General features: G+C 50.0%; 1 protein-coding gene across 1 annotated transcript in view; it reads right to left on the bottom strand.

Annotated features, from left to right (window-relative positions):
• GABBR2 (gamma-aminobutyric acid type B receptor subunit 2) overlaps window positions 1-21,430 on the bottom strand; it is a 330,217-nt gene that overhangs the window by 83,141 nt on the left and 225,646 nt on the right. Inside the window, exon 8 of the mRNA XM_053922306.1 lies at window positions 10,504-10,564. Within this exon, the coding sequence (XP_053778281.1) occupies window positions 10,504-10,564 (61 nt within the window). The remainder of the gene's footprint in view (window positions 1-10,503; window positions 10,565-21,430) is intronic.

Genomic DNA, 21,430 nt, shown 5'->3' with positions numbered 1-21,430 from the left:
GAGGAGAGGGGTGCGGGGCCATCAATATGTAGCTGGAAGTTGGAGCAGAGGGCAGCAAGGGCACTCCCAGGGACAGGGCCAAGTGAGAAGGACCAAGGACATATTCCTGGAGAGTGCCAACCTCTGGGGGACACTGGGAAGACATGGCCAGGACACTAGCAGAGTGGGCATTGTAGAAACCAAGGAAAGGGACAATTTCACCACAGAGCTGGCCAGCAATGTCACATGCCACCGAGAGGCTGGGACGATAAGCCCCTTGAGCAGGGGGTCAGTGGACTTGGCATCTGGGGGATATTGGTGGCAACAGGTAAAGCAGATCCAAGGAGAGGTGGGGTTAGAGGCAGAGGACCAAAGAGAACAAGTGTGGGAGCAGAGAAAGGAGCCCCCAGCGCAGAGCAGGCTTTCACAGGGGTGGGGAATAGGCAAGGAGGGACTGAGGGCATTTACTGAGCCCCATGGTGTGCCTAGACCTAGGCTAGGAATTTTCTATGCCATTTTTCAGTTCTCACAGTTGAGTGGAGTAGGTGGCTTCAGTTCCACTTTACAGATGAGGAAACCGAGGCTTGGGCAGGTTGTGGCTTTGCCCAGGGCCCCATTGACACTAAGAGCAGAGTCCAGGTTCAAAGTGAGGGCTCTTCCCACAGCCCATGCTCTTCCCTGACATGGGGCTGCCTTGATGGGATCCCTGAGAGGTGACAGTTGTGAGTGGAGCTGACCACTCCACGGGCCCCTGTGCCTCCCGAGTGTATTAACTGCAGAGAGGAATGCCCACCCGCAGGGCAGGCGGGTCCCAAGAGCTGCAGACCCCGGTCCTCAAAATGCCCAGAGGTCATAAAGCAACGTGCACCCAGAGGGACTGCCTGGCTCCGGCTCTGGCTCTAAGTGAAATGCAGGTGCTGTGCTGGCCCCTTAAAAACATTCTGGAAGTGGGGCCAGGAATCCCATTGGCTGGCCACCCTTCTGCCTGCATTCCTCTGACAGTGGGGTGGAAAATAGGGCTGTAAAAGTCACTTCCTTCTCCTGCAAGGGTCTCCCCCCAAAAGGGGGGGAATCACACTGTGCTGGCAGCTGTCGCTTACCTGGGTCACCCAGCTCCTAAATGTCACATTAGCAGACCCTGCTGGGAGCTCCAGCATCCTGGCTCGGGCCTTTTTGAAGTCTCAGTCTTGATAGCTCCCATTCCCCCCACCCCCCACCCCAAACAGGAGGCCCTGATTTATTTATTTGGCGTGGGGAGGCAGCACATGAAATATTCAAGCTGATCAGAATAAATCATCGGAGCCGGGAAGTGGTGTGGCTGGCCCCCGCTTCGCCCCCAGCCACACAGCCCACCCCTCTGACTCACAGGCCCTGCTGTAGGTCCCGTGGCACCAAAATAATACTCAGCGTCCCACCTGGCCATAATCACCATAATCCCTCCCTGGGGGCGGTGCCTGGAGGCTCACAGACTCTTCACACCTTGCATTTAAGGGCTCATAGCAAACCGTGAGTTGGGTATAATTCACCCCAGTCTGTAGATGAGGAAGGAGCCTTGTATAGGTTAAGTGCATGGTCAGGGCTGTGTGCCGGGCACCAAACAAGTGGGCGCCTGAACTTGGGTCCTGTAGTTCTGCATTCAGAGCACTTTCCCCACCCGTACTGAACAGGGCTATCGGTCATTCAGCCCACATTTACTGAGTGCCTACTGCACGCCAGGCCCAGCCTGAGATGTTTCATAATAAACAACCCTTCAAAAATATCAGTGTAGGTGGTGGAAGATGAGGTTATTTCCTCATCCTTGACCGAGGAGGCCTTGGACATCTGTGCTGGAGTCGGGAGACACAAAGATTAAGAAAAATTCATTATCTCTGACCTTGCAGTTTAGTGCCTGCAGCCTCGCCCAGCCCTACTAGGGAGGTGAACATTATTCTCACGTGCAGACAATGTTTCCCTCCCAGTGTGCACCCTGTGAGCAGGTGGCTGTAACTTTCAGGGTGGCTATGAGAGTAAGAGAGGAAAATAAAGGCAATTTCTGGCTTGGGTCTAATGAATAGTAAGTGTTCAATAAATTACAGTTGTTTGAGTCATGATAAAAGTCACTGTGGACTACTTGCTAGGTCCCCAAACACTCCCCATGTTTTCTTACTGTTATTGATTCCCCACAATGGTCCCTCTGCTTGGAAGGGGTCTTCCTCCTCCCTCTACCAAACCAACATGTCCAAACTTTATCCACCCCTTCCAGGAAGCCTTCCCAGAGTACTTCTCCTCCCCGTCCAGCACCTCATTTTCTGTGAGCTCAGGGCACTGGGTGAGAGCCCCTCGTGTTGGAGCATTGCCCCAGGTGTGCCCAGGCCTTGTGATTCCTGCTGGCAGGTAGGTTCCCGAGCGGAACCTGAAGTCTTGCTTCCAACGTCCGGGCAGCATAGAGTCTTGCCCCCTGTACCCTGCCCAGAGCCCCTCCCGGGTCTGAAGGCAGAAGAACGGTGTTCCCTGTGTTCTTCCATCCACCATGGCCCCGGTGGTGGTGACTGTGATTGGCGCCCGGCACTCCCACTTCTAACTTTCGTGCTGTTTGCTGATTTCACTGTACAAACAATGCTGACCACTCACTTGGATACAGACTGGCCTGCGGACTGTGGACCCCGGTGGGAGAACCAGTTGTAGGGTCACCAACCTCCTGCTTAGCTGGGTCCTTATATCCTGCTACAGGGGCTCTACTCTTCTCATCCCCAAATGCCTATTGGTCCCCAATTGGCTCTAGGTCTGAACTGAGAAAACCGGATGCATACTTTAAGGTTTAATTGTTCTTGCAAACAAACATACTCAATGTATAACTCTGAGGTTTAAAACAAAAGATGATCTTGCTCTTGGCTCAATGAAAATCAAAGTTGCTATAAGATTACTCCATTCTAGGACATTCCCCTCTCCCTGCAAAAAAGCCCTCCTAGATTCAGATAGAAAGAGCTCTGACCAGGAGACAGATCGTCTTAGCTTTGCCATCTGCTCTGGGAGGAGCCCTGGGCAGGTCCCGGTGCCTGCCTGGGTCTCGCTCCAGCGAGAGGGCTGGATGGGGAGATCGCCATAGCTTCCAACTCTTCTTTGATGATTCTGCTGCTGCTTGGACGGGTCTCCGTCATACGAAGCTGAACGCTGTTCCCTGAGGCTTCGCCTCACAGGTCCTGGCTCTGCCTAGGGCCTGTGCATCACATCAGTTCCAGCTCCTGGTGGTGCTTCAGAGATGCGACGCGGCAATTTCAGGCCTAGATTCTGCTCTTCCCCAGGACGGCCCGCCATTCCTCAGGAAGCCCACCCCTACCCCTGGGCGGTCCCTGTGGAGAGAACCCCCGGGGTCGCTCCTCTCCCCAGGTGGCCACAGACCGAAGCAGCACCAAGCAGAGAGGGCCTTGAGCTCCCTTGGCCTGGGTCCTCACACACTCGTGTCTGTCTCCCCAAACAGCGTGCCCCTGCCACAATTTTAATAGGTTAACTTCACTGTTGTTTTGAGGGTTTTTTTTTTTTTAACAGGCCACAGGGATGCTGGCCAAGGACAGATGTGGCCTTTGACCCAGTCAGACTGGCCCAGGGGCAAAGCTAAGCGCCCGAGGGGACACCGGACACTGTCGAGGGCCACAGGCTATCTGCACCTAGAACACCTCTTTCCCCTTCTTCTTGCTCACTCTCTCTAGTCTTCCAGAACGCACCTCAGACGCCATCTTTCCCAGGTAGCCTTCCTAGGATCTGGCAGGTGGAGCCAAATGCCCCTCCTCTCAATGCCCGCAGGTATCACACCCACAGGTGGGGTCCTGAGTCCGCTCCTAACTGCGCCCAGGGCTCCCTGGGGGCAGCACCCTCTGTGCCCAGCCAGCACCTGGCATGCAGTTGCCAGGAGATGATTGTTCAGCAACTTCAAAAGCCCAAACCATAGGGTCCAAACCAAAAGGAATGTAACCACATCAAAACTGAGAATTTCTGTTCAATAAGGACTTAAAGTTTACAGACAAGTGACCAAATGGAGACGTTTGGAAAGCCTGAAGTCTGACAAGGGACCGATACCTAGATTATATACAAAAGAAAAAACTCTTGCAAATCAACAAGGAAAACACAGTGCCCAAACTAACAGGGGTCAAAGGATCAGAACCGACGATGAACACATGTCTAACGAGCACAGGAGGGAATGCCCAAGCTCATTAGTAAGCAACGAAATAGTATCTCACACCACAACCCGATACTACTTTATACCTGTAGACTGGCATGAGTGAGAGATCTGGGAACACCAGGTGCTGGCGGGAGGTGGGGACACAGGAGTCTAACGCCGGTGGGAGCGGAGACGGGCACTGAAACAGATCTGGCAGGTTTTAGGCATGTTCCGCACTCACACACCTTCCGCACCCACCAATTCTGCCCAGTTGGGTCCATAAGGGGACATGTACTAGGACCCTCATTACTTGTGGAGGCAGACAGTTGAGGTGAGCTGGGCGTCTGTGGCTGGGAGAGTGGGTGGGTGCAGGGAGGTTAGCAGTGAAAGCCACAGGCTGGGTGCACACCCAGGAACGTGGAGGCATCTTAGAGAATGAAGTGCTGAGTAGGGGGAGAAAAAGCAACAGGAAAGGTATGCAGTTCGGTTGCACTGACACAAATTCAAAATACAGGGTCTGGCAGAAGTGACGCCTGCTTGAGTGTGGTTGGCAGGGTAATAACATGGGTGTGACAATTTATAGTTTTATTTGACCTAAAAGGTCACGTGCTGTGCTTGAAGGTGATACTGTTATGTTACAGAATTACACGCTCATGATTTTGTAATGAAAATGGGGCGTTATCTGTGCTGGACCCTGTACATTTTATGGAAACACACCCAGACACAACATACGTATTGAACACTGAGAGCATCTGCCTTTCATTAGGGGAGGTGGGGGTGGGTGTGGCAATAAAGAAGAGTATAAACAAACAAGAGGGGCTGCCACGCACCGATACCATATAAAGTGAGAAGTGCATCCTAAGGAAGCCAGATTGTACTTTTCTCAGGAAATTCTGGAAAGTGGTAAATCTGGGGTCATTGGCAAGAGTGCCGAGGAAAGAAGACGGAAGCCAGCAGTTGCATGGCCCTTCTCGGTGACAGTCACCAAGCCAGGAACACTCACAGCCTCATGACATTGAATTTTCGCCATCCCCTTCAAGGCAAGGAAAGTGATCACCTTGTATTTTACTATTTTTAAATAAATACTGAAATGATGGCTCAGAGAAATTAAGCCACGGTGCCTAGCTACTGACAATTAGACATGCCTGCTTCAAAGCTCACATCCTTTCTACATGATAGGAGATGAATTCTCCATCACCAGAAGCATTCAAGCAGAGCTAATGCTGTAAAGGAGAGATAGGGCTCCCTTCAACACGGAGCGTCTAAGGCTCAGTGAAACGCATGGTCTGCTAAATAATTCTGCCTTCTGAGTCCCTTCCTTGGGCTTCCTGACAGGTAAGCCCTGGATCATGAGGCCTGGAAGTGTCAAGGTCAGGGTCAGGCTTTCTGCCCGAAAGAACCCACATTCACGTGTCTTCATGTTCCCGCTGACCCACATCCCTGCCAGTGTATCCTGCAGTTTGATGGGCTATGTCTCTACTCTAATTACATCAAGTCGAGTGGCAGTCGACAAACTGGCCTTTCCAGATGTATGGCTTAGCGAAGAGAGCCACGACACACGCCTTGACGGAGGAAAGTGATACTAAAAATCAGCCTCGGAGTCCCAAACGGGGGTCCAACTTGTACTGAAAGTTTTCTAGTAGGTTCTGGGAAATTATCCTCCTGCTTTCATAGGTGCTGGCACTTGGCCAGAGAGATTATGAAGCCCCTGGTGGGCGTGGGAGGGCAGGGAGCGTATCTTATTCAACTTGACTTCCCCCACAGGACTTGGTAAAGTGCCTGGCAGATGATCAGGAAATTTGCACTGAATAGAACCGTATCTGTTACCCCGAAGACCAAACGGCAATTAACGTCTACAAATGGGGAGGACAAGCCTACACTTCACTAGGTACGACAATTATGTTGTTAGAGCGATAGAAGACCCTGCACCTTCGAATCAGGTGCTGAACTATAAACTTCCAAAGTCTGAGTCTTTTATGCCACACAGAAGCAGTGTGAAATTCAAGCACATCATCATCGTTCACCGCGATTCTTACAAACAGGCCTAATGAAGGCAGGGATGGCGAGTGAGAGCGCAGATGCGGAGATTTCACGATGAACGGCACAAACAAGGCTCTAATCATGGCTTCACTCAACTTCCTTCCCTGCTGCAAATTCTGAGCCATGTTTAGACTTTGGCAGTAACATGAATTCTTTCTTTTCATGAGGAATAAAAAAAAGCCAGTTCTCTCGCATTCATCCTCATCTAACGTGGCTTAGTGGAAGTCAGCGATGACATGGGGGAGGTGCCCCGAACTTGGAGTTGAAAGGGGTTTAAGCTAGCCCCACTATACCCAAAGTGTGTGGCCAGCAGGATGATAATACCTGTCTTACCTAGAGCCACGGGTAGCGCCCTTAGAATAGTGCCTGAGACAAGGGTAAGAATATATGTAATTTATCTGGAAGGTCATTCTAGAACACACTGATAGGGGTTCCGGGAGGTGAGACAGGGAGAGCAGGGAGCTAGTACAAGGTACATTAATGAGCAGGTTTCCGGGAAGGCAACTGAGGCACAATCCTATTGGGGTTGTCCTCAGCTGACATCTGGGGACCTTGAAGTGCTTGGGAGTTTCCATGCAAGGGGAAGGGCAGGGAGGGATCTGGCCTCCATTTCCCATCCAGCCCTGGCTTGGGGCAGGCCCTGAAAGCATTAACTCCCTGGACATCTGGCCTGCTCCTTGCACTGGGTGAGACCTACAGGTGCGCTTACTAAGATGCTTATTCTGGAACAGGGGATGCTCAGGAGCTATGTGTGGGCCACTGGATGGCATCTACCACACCTGTCCCCTAGGACTGTCCTAATGGGACGTAAGGGCTCTGGGAACCCTTGGGAATGGATGGAGTAAATGGAGGGAAACTGAGGATGAGGAAGATCATTCATTCTTATTAGGGCTCTAAAGTCCCCTCTGGGTTCAAAAATGCCTCAGTCTCAAGAGGATCCATGGGGTTAGGCCTGACACATTATTTTAGAATGGTTCTGTTTCTCCAGCTCTTCTAAGTTTATAAAATGTAGTTCCTCCAGCCTGGAACAACAGCATCCGCCATCGTGAATTTGCTTCGGTTCACGTTTCTGTTGTCAAGGTTAACTGTTGTGTACCAGACATTCTGCCCTGACTCACGTCATGGGAAACCGTGAGTAAATGAAGATGTTCTTAAACTTGCACAAGCTATATCACTAACTAATTCAGCAAGCATTTACCAAGAGCCAGCCAGGAGCCAGGCAGCATGCTGGTAATGTGAGGAGCTCCCCAGAACTAGAGTTTACCGAGCAAAATCTCATTTGGCCCTTAAACCAGCCCCATGAGGCAGGCAGGGCTGGCATTAATGCCAGCCCACTGTCCAGAGGAGAAGGCTGAGGCTTAGGGACATGAAGTGACTTGTCCAGGAGCAGGTCTCGCAAAAGGAGCCCCCCGATGTTGGGGATGGCTGTACGTCAGCTCTGTCGCAAGCCCTGCTCCCCACTGTCCCCTCCAAATAAGAGGGCAGGAGGCAAGGGAGAGAGAAACAAATAGGGGGACAGAGAGTGTGAAGGACGTGGCAGAAAATAACATGGTGACTCCACTGAGAAGCCTTTTGCAAGGCCAATGGCATGAGGTGATTTAGGAGCTGGTAACCCCTGGGGTGGGTGCAGGCCTATCTTCTGGGTAATTCCCGGAAGGTCCCAGAAGACAGAGTTGGGACCAGCTCCCCTCAGAGGGGAAGCGGGAACCCAGAGAAGAGAAGAAATGAACTCACGCCGAGTCAGGGCCCACCCCAAGAAAGTCTGTTCTCTTGTCTGGGCCTCAGTTTCCTTTCCTGTTGCAACATGAGATGACAACTGGAAGCCCTTCTGGCTTATTGGGCCTGTGCAATATTCCTCCACCCTGGCACACAAGGCTCCTCTGCAACCCCATGGGTTTGGATGACTCACTACGGCGCTGATCTGAACACGCCCTGAGCACAGCATCCCTCTGTCAGCAGGATCAATGTCTGTTTGAAAAACTTGCAAATAGGAGTATCTGCCAGGCCTGGCTCTGACAGTCGGTAAAGGCTGAACATGAAGGTGGTGAAGGGAGAACACTCAACCAGTGCCTGGCACTACTGCTGATCAGCTGTGTGTCCCTGGGGGGCACCTCCCTTCCTGGGGCCCCAGTTTTCCCATTTATTCCATGAAGTAGTGAGCCACGGTCATCTCTAAGGCCCCGTACCTCTGAGAACAGCCTACATATCATTACGTGTGGGTATCAGCTGTAGGGTAGGCAGACAAGAAGGCATCAATGGGGTTGAAACTCACCAAGGAAATCCGGATTTGCCCCAGAAAAGTGTCATCATTTTTGACAAGGTGTTAATCATAATCGCTACTACTTGCTGAGCAAGAAATACATGCACATATTTCTCTGTATGATCTCATCTAGTTCTTCCCAGATCCCAGGAAGATCGGTAGGATTATGTTCTTATTTGACAGATGAGGACTTCAACGCTCAGAGCGGTGAGGCCACTTGCCTGATGTTCTACAGCAACTTAACTCAGGGGAGCCAAATCCGCCCCAATTACTGTCTGTTACAGTACTTTCCTAATAAATGCCTAAAAGCAGGCACTGGATTTTGTGTCGAATCCTAACATTGGGGGAAGAAAAGGCAATAAAATTGGCATGCACTTGTAGCTGTGATTGGCCAATCAATATTTTACAAAATATTCCCCTAGAATCATATAATTTGAGACCTGGAATGGTGACAAGAGAATTTAGTTGCAATCACTCAAAAAAAAAAAAAAAGTAAATATCTTTGCCAAGATGCTTACTTTGTTCAACCAATGAAGAAGTAAGACTTAACAAATGGGAAAATAATTACGTTTGCCTAAAATTACATCTTTTGTGCATGCCGGAGAGCTGACACGCGTTTCAATTACCTGCCACGGGAAGACAAATGGGTAAATCTACAAGATTGCATTATGGAGCGAAAGCACCCAAGGACACCGCCCTTGATTGATCGGAATCCAGTGGGGATTTGTCTGAGTGAATCTGAGTAAGCTGATTTCATTTCTCGCTTTCCCCTGGATGACTTTGGGATCTGCTCAGAGTGAGGTGACACGGAGGCACGGCTTTCAGAAACACCCAGACGCTGAAAAACACAGCATCAATGAATGACCCATCCACGCTTTTGGCTAACGAACGACCCTGCTAAGGACCATACTGAGCTGCGGTATCTGCCTTGAGGAGTGCCCAGCCCTACTCCTCACGGGTGCCCTGCGGGCTCTGACAAGCCACTGCCCCTCTGCACCTCCATTTCCTTCTTATCACATAGGAAACTTGGTGGGGATGATTTCTGAGCCCCTTCCACCTCTGACAGCAGCAAAGTCCAGCAGCCCTGGCTGGGTAGCTCAGTTGGTTGCAGTGCCGTTGCAATATGCCAATGTTGTGAGTTTGATCTCACATCAGCACACATTCAAGAAGCAACCAATGAGTGCATAAATAAACGGAACAGCAAATCAGTGTTTCTCTCTGTCTCCCTCTCCCCCACCTCCCCTTCTTCTCTCTCTCTAAAATCGATAAATAAAAAGAAATATTTAAAAGTCCAACAAATGACTCGGTTTCTTAAAAAAAAATGGCCTGTGTGTGAGGTGCTTATAGATAAAAAGAAACTACACAGACACGTTAATCAGATACAAAGAACGGACTTTGGGTGGATTCTCCAACAAACCAACTGTAGAGTCATTTTTGAGATAATTGGAGACTCAACATAGACTGGAAATGAAATATCCATAGACTGGATATTAATAATCGTTAAATGCTTCAAGTGTGATAATAGTATTGTGGTTACATGTTAAAAAGTCCTTATCTCGTGGAAATGCACAGCGCAGTATTCAGAGACTGAAGTGAGATAATGTCTGGGAGCTGCTCTGCAAGGTTACAGCAAACAAGGGTGGGGGTGGCAGCGTGAGTCAGGAGAGAGCAAGGCTGGCCACATGCTGACCAGCTGGTCACCCAGTGGCTGCAGCTGGGTGATGGCTGGCCGGGCTCACTCACTACTCTGTCAACTTCACAGTGAAAATTTCTATAGTCCAACACGGAAACGACGCACAGTTTTCCGGAACATTGGAACTGACTTACTGCTCCCCACCCCCCACACTTTCACAGGTCTCTCAGAGTCACGTGGGAAGACTGAATTGGCCTGAGAAGTCATAGACCTGGGAAAAAATATTCTAAATATGTTGAAACTAATGTTTTCACAGAGAAGTGTTTTCTGTTGACGTTGAATTCTCTTACCGGGAACATCATACTTCCATTTGTTTTGATGTATTTTTATTGCATAAAACAACATCCCCGAATACAGAATTCATCAAGTAGAAAGAAGCAGCATCAAAAAGCCTACCTTGAAATTGAGTAAATTTGATGGTCCCCATTCTCTCCCCGTTCCGGAACACAACTTGACCCTAAAGACAAAACAAAATGAAACAAACAAGAACAGAGAAATGCCATGTTAGCTCAGACGCCACTGATCTCCACTGAAATTCATTAACTGTACAATGCAGTTATTAATACTAGAGGAAAAACAGACTCCTGCTAGGTCCTGCTAGACCACAGATGCAAAATTAAACTAATTGCTTTTAAACTGGTTGTGTCCCTTTATCTGGTTAATTTAAGGGGCACAGAATCCATAATGGAACTAACACAGGTGAATTAAAGACAAGATACTCATCACCATCATCATCCTAGCTATTTATTAACATCTGCATGTCCCATGATAACCCAGACCAAGGTCTTCCAGGGTGCTGGTGAGACAGAGGCAGGGGTGAGGCCCACGGAGCCTGGTCCTGACTCACCCATGCCCCACCCATAAGGATGTGTGTGTAGCTTTGCCGAGGCGATCTGGCTGGAGGACCAGAAGGGGGCTGGAGGTTGGTTAGCATTTCTTATTAAGAGCAGAGCATGTTTTTATAAGTTCTTCTTGAGTGATGACATCAGCCCCAATTATAACAGGGCTATGGGGCAGCACAAAATTAAGCTTCTTGAGCGCGTGACATGACTAGTGTCACAGGCAGCTGAGCACCTTCATGAGGGACCCCGGGGGCTAAAGATAATGAGTGTCATTTGCACATCTGCTTTGCTGGCTGATGCCAGGGTTCCAGACGCTGAGCAAAACACACTGCGAACACGAAGAAGGACTGTGGTCTCTCTCCTTGCCGATGTATGGGCCGCCTCAACTCCTGCAACCGTGCAAGGAAACGGACACACTTTACATCAGTGGATCTTACGACAAGCTTGAGTGGAAAGGGGGATAATCCTGACTTTACAAATCAAGAAACTGACCGAGGGAGGTGATGCACTTTATGTGAGGTCACTGTAAGCCGCTGGAGTTCAAATCCGAGTTTGATATTAACAACTGTGCCGTTTCACGATAGCATGTTGTTTCTGGTCCAGAAATAAATTCCTCCCCATCATCATCTTTCCATATTGAGAAACCAGGAAAGGAAATGGTCTTGAAGGTAGACTGCTTTACTCTCAGCTGTTCTCTTACATCGTCGGGTAGGAGCCCAAATTCAGATGCTGCTGCAACCTCAGGAGAAGGTGCCAGAAAGCATCTCCTTTGGTGGAAACCCAGAGTCTGAGGCCCTCCAGCTGCTGGCACAGAGAGAGAACCACTCAACCTGTTCTCAGAAGGAGAAACACCTTCCAAGGCCACTTTGACACCTTTTTGAAATCCTGAAGACAGCTGTGAGTAGTATCAGTTTGAAATCAATGCCCACCGAGTTCTATATTTAGGTGCCGGGAAGCAATCCCCTGGCGTGTGAAAACACTTCAGTGTAAGGTGAGACAGGAGCTGTGATTTTATTTCTAGGGATGATTGAAAAACACAGAACACCTTCCAAAAAGGATCATTTTTATGCAAACAGGCCACTTTGCACGGGCGGGAAAGAAGCAGACATGACCCACAAGGGGGACATTTCTTTGTCTGACAAGGGTGGAGATCTACCTAAGTCGCCCGTCTCCCACCAAGCTTTGAAGAATTCCAAAGACTTCTAGATATAAAATGCAGACAAATTCTGCAGAATCCATATTAGTTAAACCATTGCAAAAAGCATATGGAATAGTATTCAAAGCTTCGATGGAATGGGGTATGGGGCGGGGATGAGAAAGAATCTCCCTTTACCTTTTTTTTCTCTCCCTTTACCTTTGAACAGAATGAATTAGTTCATCTTTGAAGACCTGTCACACTTTCGTGTTTACTCACAATAATCATTTTTTTCTTACAGTAGCTCCTCCCAGCTCCTTAATTTCTCAGGTAATGCAGTAGAGAAGGCCAGGTCTGAGTGATGGACCTAGCATAGCGCCTCATCTATAACAGGCACTCGGTAAGTAGCAGTGGTAATTTTATCAAAAAATGTTTCATAGAAGAGAGCTGAAATAAAAAAGATGTTTTAAGCACCAGGAAGCTTTCCAAGCCTTGGGAAGAGACTCTCCACATTGCGTGATTTGCACTGGTAAAAGGGTGAACTGTTGGACCTTTATCCAAGGTGTCGTCATCTCTCAGAAACATCAGCCCCCAGTGATTGAGTCCTCAAACCACACCGAGTGGTCTGCCACGGGAGAAACCTGAGAGCTCTGGGGCACTGAGTCACGATACACACACAGGTGGGTAGCTGGCTGTGCTGAGGGTCTGCACCAGAGAAGAAGCCAAGAAGCCCTGCGAAGCCCCCATCTGAGGAAGGTGAGTCCTGTGATTCTTTCCTGAAGGAGGCACCACGGCACCTGCTGCGTTGGACCGCTGAGGCCGACTCTGCTACCCGGACCACGGCGGACAGGACCGGGACCGTTGTCCCAGCCAGGACAACCTCTTTGAGACTGGACACGAGGAAAGACCACACACTGATCAGGTGATTTTCATGAACTTCTGCCCAGTATGTGTCCTCTGTATGAGAAGGTGGTCCTTTCACACAGAGTTGCACAAATATTTACCTACCCAGAGCCAGGTACTCTTATAAGCGCTGACTCCAGCTTTTTCAGAGCTTCTTATTTGATTAGGAGGAACAGACCAAACAGGTTTGCCAATAAGCAAGTAAGATAATTTTGGTGAGTGAAGAGTGCCGTGAAGGAAATGAAAAGGGAATGGCTGGGAGAGGGGAGCAAGTCCACGCGGTAGGGAAAGACCTCACTGCAGGGCGGATGTCAGCGCTGAGGCCTGCGTGGTAAGGAGGAGAAGCTCCAGGCACAGGGCAAGCCTTGCCCTCAGGTGGGGAAGGAACAGAAAAGGCCAGCCTGGGGAGCAGGGAGGTGAGCGGGCCAGACCACCTTCTACCTGGAGGTCGTGATGGGGCTCTGGAGCGCAGCCCAGAGCCTAGGGGTGGGGCCTAAGCGAGCAAGTACTGTGATCTGGGTTAACATTTGAGGAGGTTGTTATGGCTGTTGGGTAGCGAATGGATGGCAGCGTGGCAAACGAGGAAGCAGAGAAGCTGGAGGTTTCTGGCAGCCACAGCAACCCAGATATGAGGTGATGGTGGCTTAGGCTAGGGCGGTGGCCAGATCCTCTCTCTTGCCAGCCCAGAGGGTGTTGCCGAGATGGCAGAGCACTGTGGCCTGAGCAGCAGCAGCCTTTCCCTCCTACACTGAGTGGCGGGTGCACGGCATGCTGCCTGATGCCTCCTTGGGACAGAGGTACTCACTACCCGGCAGCTGACATCTGCGTCACTGCTGAGTTGCCCTGCACCCAAAGATGTCAAGTAAGGGTATGCTCCTCCCTGGGGGCCAGCCTACACCCAACCGTCAATGTGAAGGGACATAGTTCTAGCCCCCACAGCTCAGTTCAGGACCACTCAGGATTCAGAGGTCCCATGGGGTGGCTGCGGCTGCGATCGCAGCTGCGTCGCATTTCAGCGTGTCCCTCTCTGCCTGATGCTGCTTCCCTTCCACCCTCCCAGGTTTTGTTCCTGAGAACAATCCTTGATAAACTTCCTATACACTAGTCTTTGTCTCAGAATCTGTTTCCTGGGTAACCTAACCTAAGACACTTGCCCTCAAAGGTCCCTGGGACTATTTCTTGCTCCCTGCAGGAGCCTGAGGGAAGAGGCTGTGGACTCTGAATGAAGCCTGTGTGGCCTGGACACTGCTCCTGCTTCACTGTGGCTGGGTGGCTCAGTCAGGCCAGCTGTGCTCTCTTAAACCCCAGCTGCAGCAGGGGCTTTTTCCTCTCCTCCTCACACACATGTATTTTATATATATATATAAATATATAAATGGCATATATATATATATATATATATATAAATGCCGTGACTCTCCCTAAGCTTCTGCCACGTGTGGGTCCAGGGCTGTAACTGAGGGCCATCACATCCACTCAAGATCAATCTGTGTGATTGCTCCAAAGCAATGGGGTCTGGCAGCTCTAGCTGGGCTGATAGCTGATATCTGTCTACTGCTCACAATCTATACTCACTCTATCCCCCCCCGTGTTGCAGGGGCCCAAAGCCTGGAAACCACATTTCCCAAAATCCCCTGCCTGCTGGTTTCCATTTAGATTCTGCTAATGAGCAGCATTCATGGGAGATTAGAAAGTGTGCATAAGGGAAAATCTATTTTTTTCTGCCTTGGTTGCCGCAGTGGGAGCGCTGGGTGACTGCAGGTGTCCGTGGGCCTCAGCCGCCCTGCCCTGGCAGTGTGGGGGCACTCCTGGTGCTGGGGGCGGGGGCTCTCCAGAACAGTAGACAAGGTAGCTGCAGGAACCCCAGAGACCAGTGTGCTCGGGTCCCCATTATTTTATCTGCATCCCAAATTGTGGCTGTGGTCATTGTTACACACTCCTCAGACGTCAGAAACCATCACCAACCAGTGAGCAGGTGAGACTAGAGCCCACTGCAGGCACCACGGAGGCAGGGGTGACGCCGCTCCCCGTTTTGTTCCTCCAGCCCAGGGGGCCCCGACGTTTCTGTGAGCACTTATCCCCAATGACAGCTCCTCCATGCCGTCCACCGAAGTTGTGGCCAGTTCGCCGTTTTAGATCTCTCTATGAAACGCCTGCTGTGGTTTCTGTTTTCTTGACTGCACGACGACTGGTTGTGAATTCCACCTTCTGAGGAGTATGTAAGAATGGCCACGGAGCTCATCTAGGATGAGAATAAAGTAATGGAGGTAAAACCCCAGGTGGATAATTTATAAGGATTTTTGTTTTCCTGAAAAGGACATTGCTCATGTCAAGGAAAGCAGGCTGTTTCATAAAAGCCGATCCAAGCTAACAGTTCAGGCTTAATTGGGAGCCACAAGGCTGCATTTTCTCTCTCAGAGAAATCTTCAGAATGCGTAAGATAAGGTGGAAAAAAACGAAGATGCAGCATTAGCCAGACAAGAGTAAATATTGGCATCGGTGTGACCTTGGACAGTCACTGAGTGTTTCTGAGCACCGGCTCCCCTATTTAAACAATAGGAAGAACAGTAACTGTTCCTCAGGATTGTTGGTGAGGATTAAAGTAGACAATTGTGACAAGGGCATAACCCGGGGTCGGTGCACAACAAAGGTTTACTCTTATAATTCCTCCAGGTAATCTGAGTTGGCAAAATTCCACCTGATGTTCGTTCTGAATCCCCAGAAAAATCAGTGGAGAGTAAAACATACTCTAAGGAAGGATTCCAGCAGCCAGCAGGATTCAGCAGCCTCCTCTTGGAAAAATTAATTGTTTCCATTGTTCATCTTCAATGTTTCACTTAGTAAGCATGAGTAAATTCCACTCCAACAACAGTTTATGAATCGTATGGGTCAAGCCCCACATTGGTCTATTTCAGTTTCACAGTGGAGGGCAGAGACACCCTGCCCTTGAAATGACCTGATGTCCAGCTGGAGCTGTAGGCTAAGATGGAGAGAGGACTCACTTGGTTCAGCCTCGTTTCCTGGAAGCCTGGGCGCACGGAGGGACACAGTCTCTGCAGACCACTGTGCATGTATTCAGGGAAGGATCGCCTTCCTTAACGTGACCCTGGCTGCGCTCTTGCCTCTGGCAGTTGTGTTTGTCTTTGGGAGGCGTGAACATGCATGCCCACCTGACTGCTTGATTTATGCTACGGGGACCCAACATGTGCCCTGACAGGTCGCTCAGGCAGCAAACTGTCTAAGGAAATGGAAGTACAATGGGGGACCCCGGTTGGTTCCCCGGATAGGGGAGCACACTGCTACCTGTGTGGGTGGTCCGATCTCACCTCAGACCATTCTGCTGCCAGCCCTGCACCCGAGCCTTGCTGGTCTCAAACAAATGTTGGGGACTTTGAGAAAACACTGGGATTGGGTTGCTGGTCAGATGAGGGTCGTGAGTCTCATGATGTGGGCTTGAAGATGAAGGCGACTTCTCTTTCCCAAGGGATGACGGGACTCAAAGGTGAAAAATGCTCTTTTTCCTGCATGTCCCCTTGGGCTATAGGGCAAGTCAAATTTTGTATGCTATTTAAAAATATTTTCTTACACTGAAAGGTCTTCCCATAGGCCCAAGCCTTGAGCAAAGTCTGACCTGTCTACTGAGCCTTGAGCAGCGGGTCTGCAGGGGCTTCAGAGGAGGGCTGGGATGGGAGGTGTGGTCTGTCCCCACTGCCACCCTTCTGCTGATGGGCAGTACTGGAGGGGTGTCCTTCGGTGGGGCCATGATCACACGTCCTGAAGGGCTCAAGTGAGGACCAGTCGCAAAGCAAGCAGCCTCAGGCAGGGCTGGGCGCAGTGCAGAGGAGTGAAGACCAAGAGGAGATGGCAGGGTGGACAGCCCAAGAGTGGCAGGACCAGCTCCCTGTCTTTCCTTTCAGTAATAATACAAGAGTCAGGCTTGTTTAGACTAGCGAAATATCGGAAGTGAAGAAAATGTCCAAGAAATAGGGTGATAGTGAAGTAAATGGTGTGGGATGGACACACGCGTGTTTTCAATCACCCAGCACCGTTAAGCACCCTACATGTGCTGGGCATGTGCCAGGGAGGCACCAGATAAAGAGTGGGCAAGATCAATATGGCCCTAGACTACATGGAGCTGGCAGTCTGATGGGAGATACAGACATTAAATAGCAAAACCACTGATAGATATATAATTACAAACTATAATCTGTGATACAAAGGAAAAAACCAGGGTGCTGTTAGAGAGAACTACAAGACCCCCATTTAGACTGAGGGGTCAAGGAGGGCTTTTCTGGGGAGGTGGCATTTGCACTGAGACCCGAAGGATTAGTTAAGAGGGAGGGGAAGAGCATCCTGGGAAGAGGGAATTGCAAGTATAAAGGTCCTGAGGCAGGAAAGAGATGGGGGAATTGAAGAAGCTAAAAAAGGCCTGTGGATCTAACAGTGGTCATTGAGGAGGAGATGAGCATGGAGTGTAACTGGCCAGACCGACAGGTGCAAGGTCATGCAGAACCTCATGGGCTGCCTCAAGGATGCTGGGCTTCATTTTGAATGCAAGGGGAGCAAGTCACTGAAAGGTTTTAAACAAGGGTGACTTGAATTACACAGACTTGAACATGACATTATAAAAGCTACAGAAGACTGGAAAAGGTGATAATCTGATTGTGCCAGATCCTGGCTAGCTGTTCACCAAATCCATTTCCCTTTCTTCCTGGGCACATGGTTAGACTCATTTTCCAGCCTCCCCTACAATTAGGTATGGCCACCTGCCAGTTCTAGCCAACGTAATGTGGGCTGAAGTGGCATATACTATTCCAGGTCTGGCCCATGAAAACCTCCCACAAGAATGTCCGTACTCCTTCACTTCTCCCATCTGCTAACTAGACTGGCGGAATCTATCCGAGAACTCAGAGACCTGGGGGACAGCAGGGACACAAGACACAGCAGCCCGGGTCTATGAACCACCGCGTGGAAAGGCTCTCCACCACCCAGAAACAACTACTTCGGACTTTGAATAAGAGAGAAATAAATTTCTACTGTGTTAACTCACTGAGATTCAGAGACATTTTTTTGTCATAGCAGCTAGTGTTATTTATCCTAACTAGTACCATAACTAAAAAAGACAAGCTAAAAATCATATAGACGGTATGTTGGCAGTTACGTAAAAATCTTTCCCACAAAGTCAACATGTTAACACTAGTTGGTCCTGGGCTGTGTGATTATGGCTTTTTCTTCTCTTTACTTTTCAATATTCTATAATGAGCGTGTATTACTTTAATAAAAGGAAAATTTTATTAAAAACTTTTTTTGAAAGGATATTATAAGGACGCACATTTGTACAGGCAAAAATAGCAACATCATCACCAACACAATAATACTCTCTCTTGGAATAGATTAATTTTTACTGACAGCTTTGAGTTTTCCTGAATAAACGCCAGAGATCTGTGCAAGCATAAGCACATTTCCCCCTCAACTTAGAATAAGGGAGAGAGCAACGAACACAGGCCCCGAAGATGTCGGCCCAGCACTCTGTCATTCCCTGGGAGGAGGACCCAGCCAATTCCCTTCTCACCTCTGCTCTTAAGGTTTGCTCTGCAGAACACACAGGGAGAAAATTCTTTCAGTTATGTTTAATCTCTGCTGAAGTGTTGGTATATGTTTCCTAAGATTTTTTCTGGGGTTCTCCTTTATTAATAAATTCTTAACAACCCCAGTGGGATGATGTATGTATTATTATTACCTGAGTTTGACAGAGGAGGAAACTGAGGGTCTGAGCAGTTAAGACAGTTGCCTAGGGTCACATAACCAGGAGGCAATAGAACCAGGACCCACCCCATATGCGTCTGACTTCAGGCTCATGCTTCTCACCACGTACTCTCTTGCCTTCCTGTGCAAGCACCAGTCCCAAGTAGTCTTGGGCAGGGGAGGGAGTAGGAGGTAGGTGGAGAAGGAGGCAAAGTGGCTGGTCAGGGATGTGTTGGCAAATGTGGAACAACTGGCTTTTGGGGGGAAACAGTGGGGCTCTCCGATTTGTAGCATTTGCCAATTTCCTTGGTGTAAATACTCCCACCGAGGCAGACTTCAAGCTGTCAGCCGTTTAACAACTGGATCGCTAATTCCTGATTGTTTAACAACTGCTTCTTGGCTCTCAGGAGGCAGTAGGAACTGGCTCCCGTCCTCTGAGTGACTAAGCTTCCATAAGGAGAATGTGAAGGGGAGTGCAACCTGCCTCATTCCCACTCTCCTCAGGACTGGAGGCTTCAGGTCAGGGGGGAATGGCTGGAGAGGAGGGGCTTGTTCTGCTTTTCTACCTATTGTCTCGACTCCCCAGCTGTCCTTCTCCCCTCTGCTCTGGGATGCTGGGGCTGGGACTCTGAGAGTCCTGTCTCCCAGGCTCCCTTCCCATGAGCTCCTGCCAACAGGAGACACTGAAGGAGGGTGGGATGAAGACACTGAAGGAGGGTGGGATGCAGGAGGACAGAAGGATGCAGGTGTCCTTGTTTTCCTGCTCCTGTCAGGGTCCCACCTCAGCTTCTTCCCACACTTCCAGCACCAGGGCTGCTACACCCCCGAGGGGTACCAGCCATGGCGGGTCAGTGGTCCTCCTCAGATGTGTGGATGCTAGCTGTGTGGGCCTTCTCCCTGGAGCCCCCTGGCTCTGGATGCCTCATGGCTCCCTTTCATTCTTCTAGCCCTTGGGGTGGTTACTACTTCCTTCAGCAGCTGGCAGATATCTCTGCTGCCTCAGTGTTCCTTTTATACCTCTTTCTCCTTCCAACACCTATTAGACAACTCCCCTTATGAAATCCCCACTGATGGAAATGCCTAGAGTGGTCTCTGTCTTTCTCCCTGGGCCCCCACCTCTCCACCTACCACATGTCCCTAGAGGACTTGGTCTTTCCAGCACAAGGCCTACATGTCAGGCCCCAATTAAAATGGCCTTCCCCACCTGCATCCTTGATGGGTGGCAGCATGTGCCAGCCCTGCCCCCACCTCAGGGGGTGCCTGTGTCTTCTTCCTCCACTGCGAGCTACATATTGTAATTGCCTCCTGCTGGAATGGACTGCCCCCGCCCCGCCAATGCACCCCTGAGGGCAAGGAAGCGCCCTTTCCTCTTCAAGACCTGGGAGGGAGCAGGAGTTCAGACCACCTGTTAAACTGTGCTGAGTTCAGTTGAATGAAGTAGGTTCCCTAGTTTTAGGGGGACACTGGAGCAACATCCCTCAGGAAGAGTTATGAAGCAGAGGGAGAGCGAAAGGACACTGGGCAAGAGCAGAGGCTCAGTGTCCTTTGGTACAAGGGGCTGAGGGCTGAGCAGTGTCCAAGGCGGAGCAGCTGGTCATCAGAGGTCCCAAGGTATCACGGGTCAGGATGTTGAGATGCCGCTGTGGGATATCAGTTCTGGGGGTCTGTGTCCCCTGGGCTTCCAGTCCCAGTTTTGTCATCCCCTCCCTGTGTCCCATAATATTGTTCCTTCCTCGCTCTGGGCCTTGGTTTCCTCACACACAAAATGAGGGGGCAGCTGCCACATCCTGCATTTGTTCCCAGGTTCCTCTGGGACACGCCGTGCTTATGCCAAACCCTGACATAAACCATGGGAGCTGCAATGACTAAGCCCAAATCCTTGTCTTCTAGAAGCTCCCATTCTAATGCAGGTGATAGGTTAAAAATAAAAACAATCACAAGGCAGTGTGTTCACTGGTAGGACAGGGTGGTTACAGAGGGTATGGAAGTGCAGGCGAAGGGTACCTTTCTCATGAGGCAAAGGCTTGGAGGGGACAGGGAAGAGTCAGTGTGAGTTAACCAGGCAAAGGGGATGGGAGAGGGAATGTTCTGGGCAGAGGGAAGAGCATCTGCAAAGACTTGGAGGCAAGCTGGCTCTCTGGAGAACCAGAAGGAAGGGCAAGGTTGCTGGTGGGTGCTATGCAAGGGGTAGGGGGCTGGTGGAGGCAAGGAAGGAAGGAGCCCCCTCCGACAGGGCTTCAGACCTCATGCTCCCAAAGGGCGCCACAGGCGGGGTGTACCGGGAGGTAACAAGTCCAACGTGCTCTTCACAATGAAGGAAATCCTGCCACTTGTGACAACATGGATGGATCTGGACGACATTATGCTGAGTGAAGTTAGCTGGGCACATTCTACGTAGTATCACTTATATGGGGACTATGCAGCAGCTGAACTCAGAGAAGCAGAGAGTACATGGGGGCTGCCGGGGGGGGGGGGGATGGGGAGATGCTGGTCCATGGGTACACACTTCCAGCCGTGCAGGATGAGGCAGTCCTGGGGCTGTGATGGACAGCATGGTGACCACAGTTCACTGGGTACTGAAACTCGCTAAGAGGAGAGATGCTAAGGACACTCACAAGAAAAAAAAGGAAAAAGAAAGAAAACCATAACTCTGTGAGATAATGGATATGTTAATTAGCTTGATTGGGATCATTTCACA

This window comes from Desmodus rotundus, chromosome 1 (genome assembly GCF_022682495.2).
Source record: "Desmodus rotundus isolate HL8 chromosome 1, HLdesRot8A.1, whole genome shotgun sequence".
Lineage (NCBI taxonomy): Eukaryota > Metazoa > Chordata > Mammalia > Chiroptera > Phyllostomidae > Desmodus > Desmodus rotundus.
The sequence above is the reverse complement of the archived record's forward strand: the minus strand, read 5'-3'. Positions and strand labels throughout refer to the sequence as shown.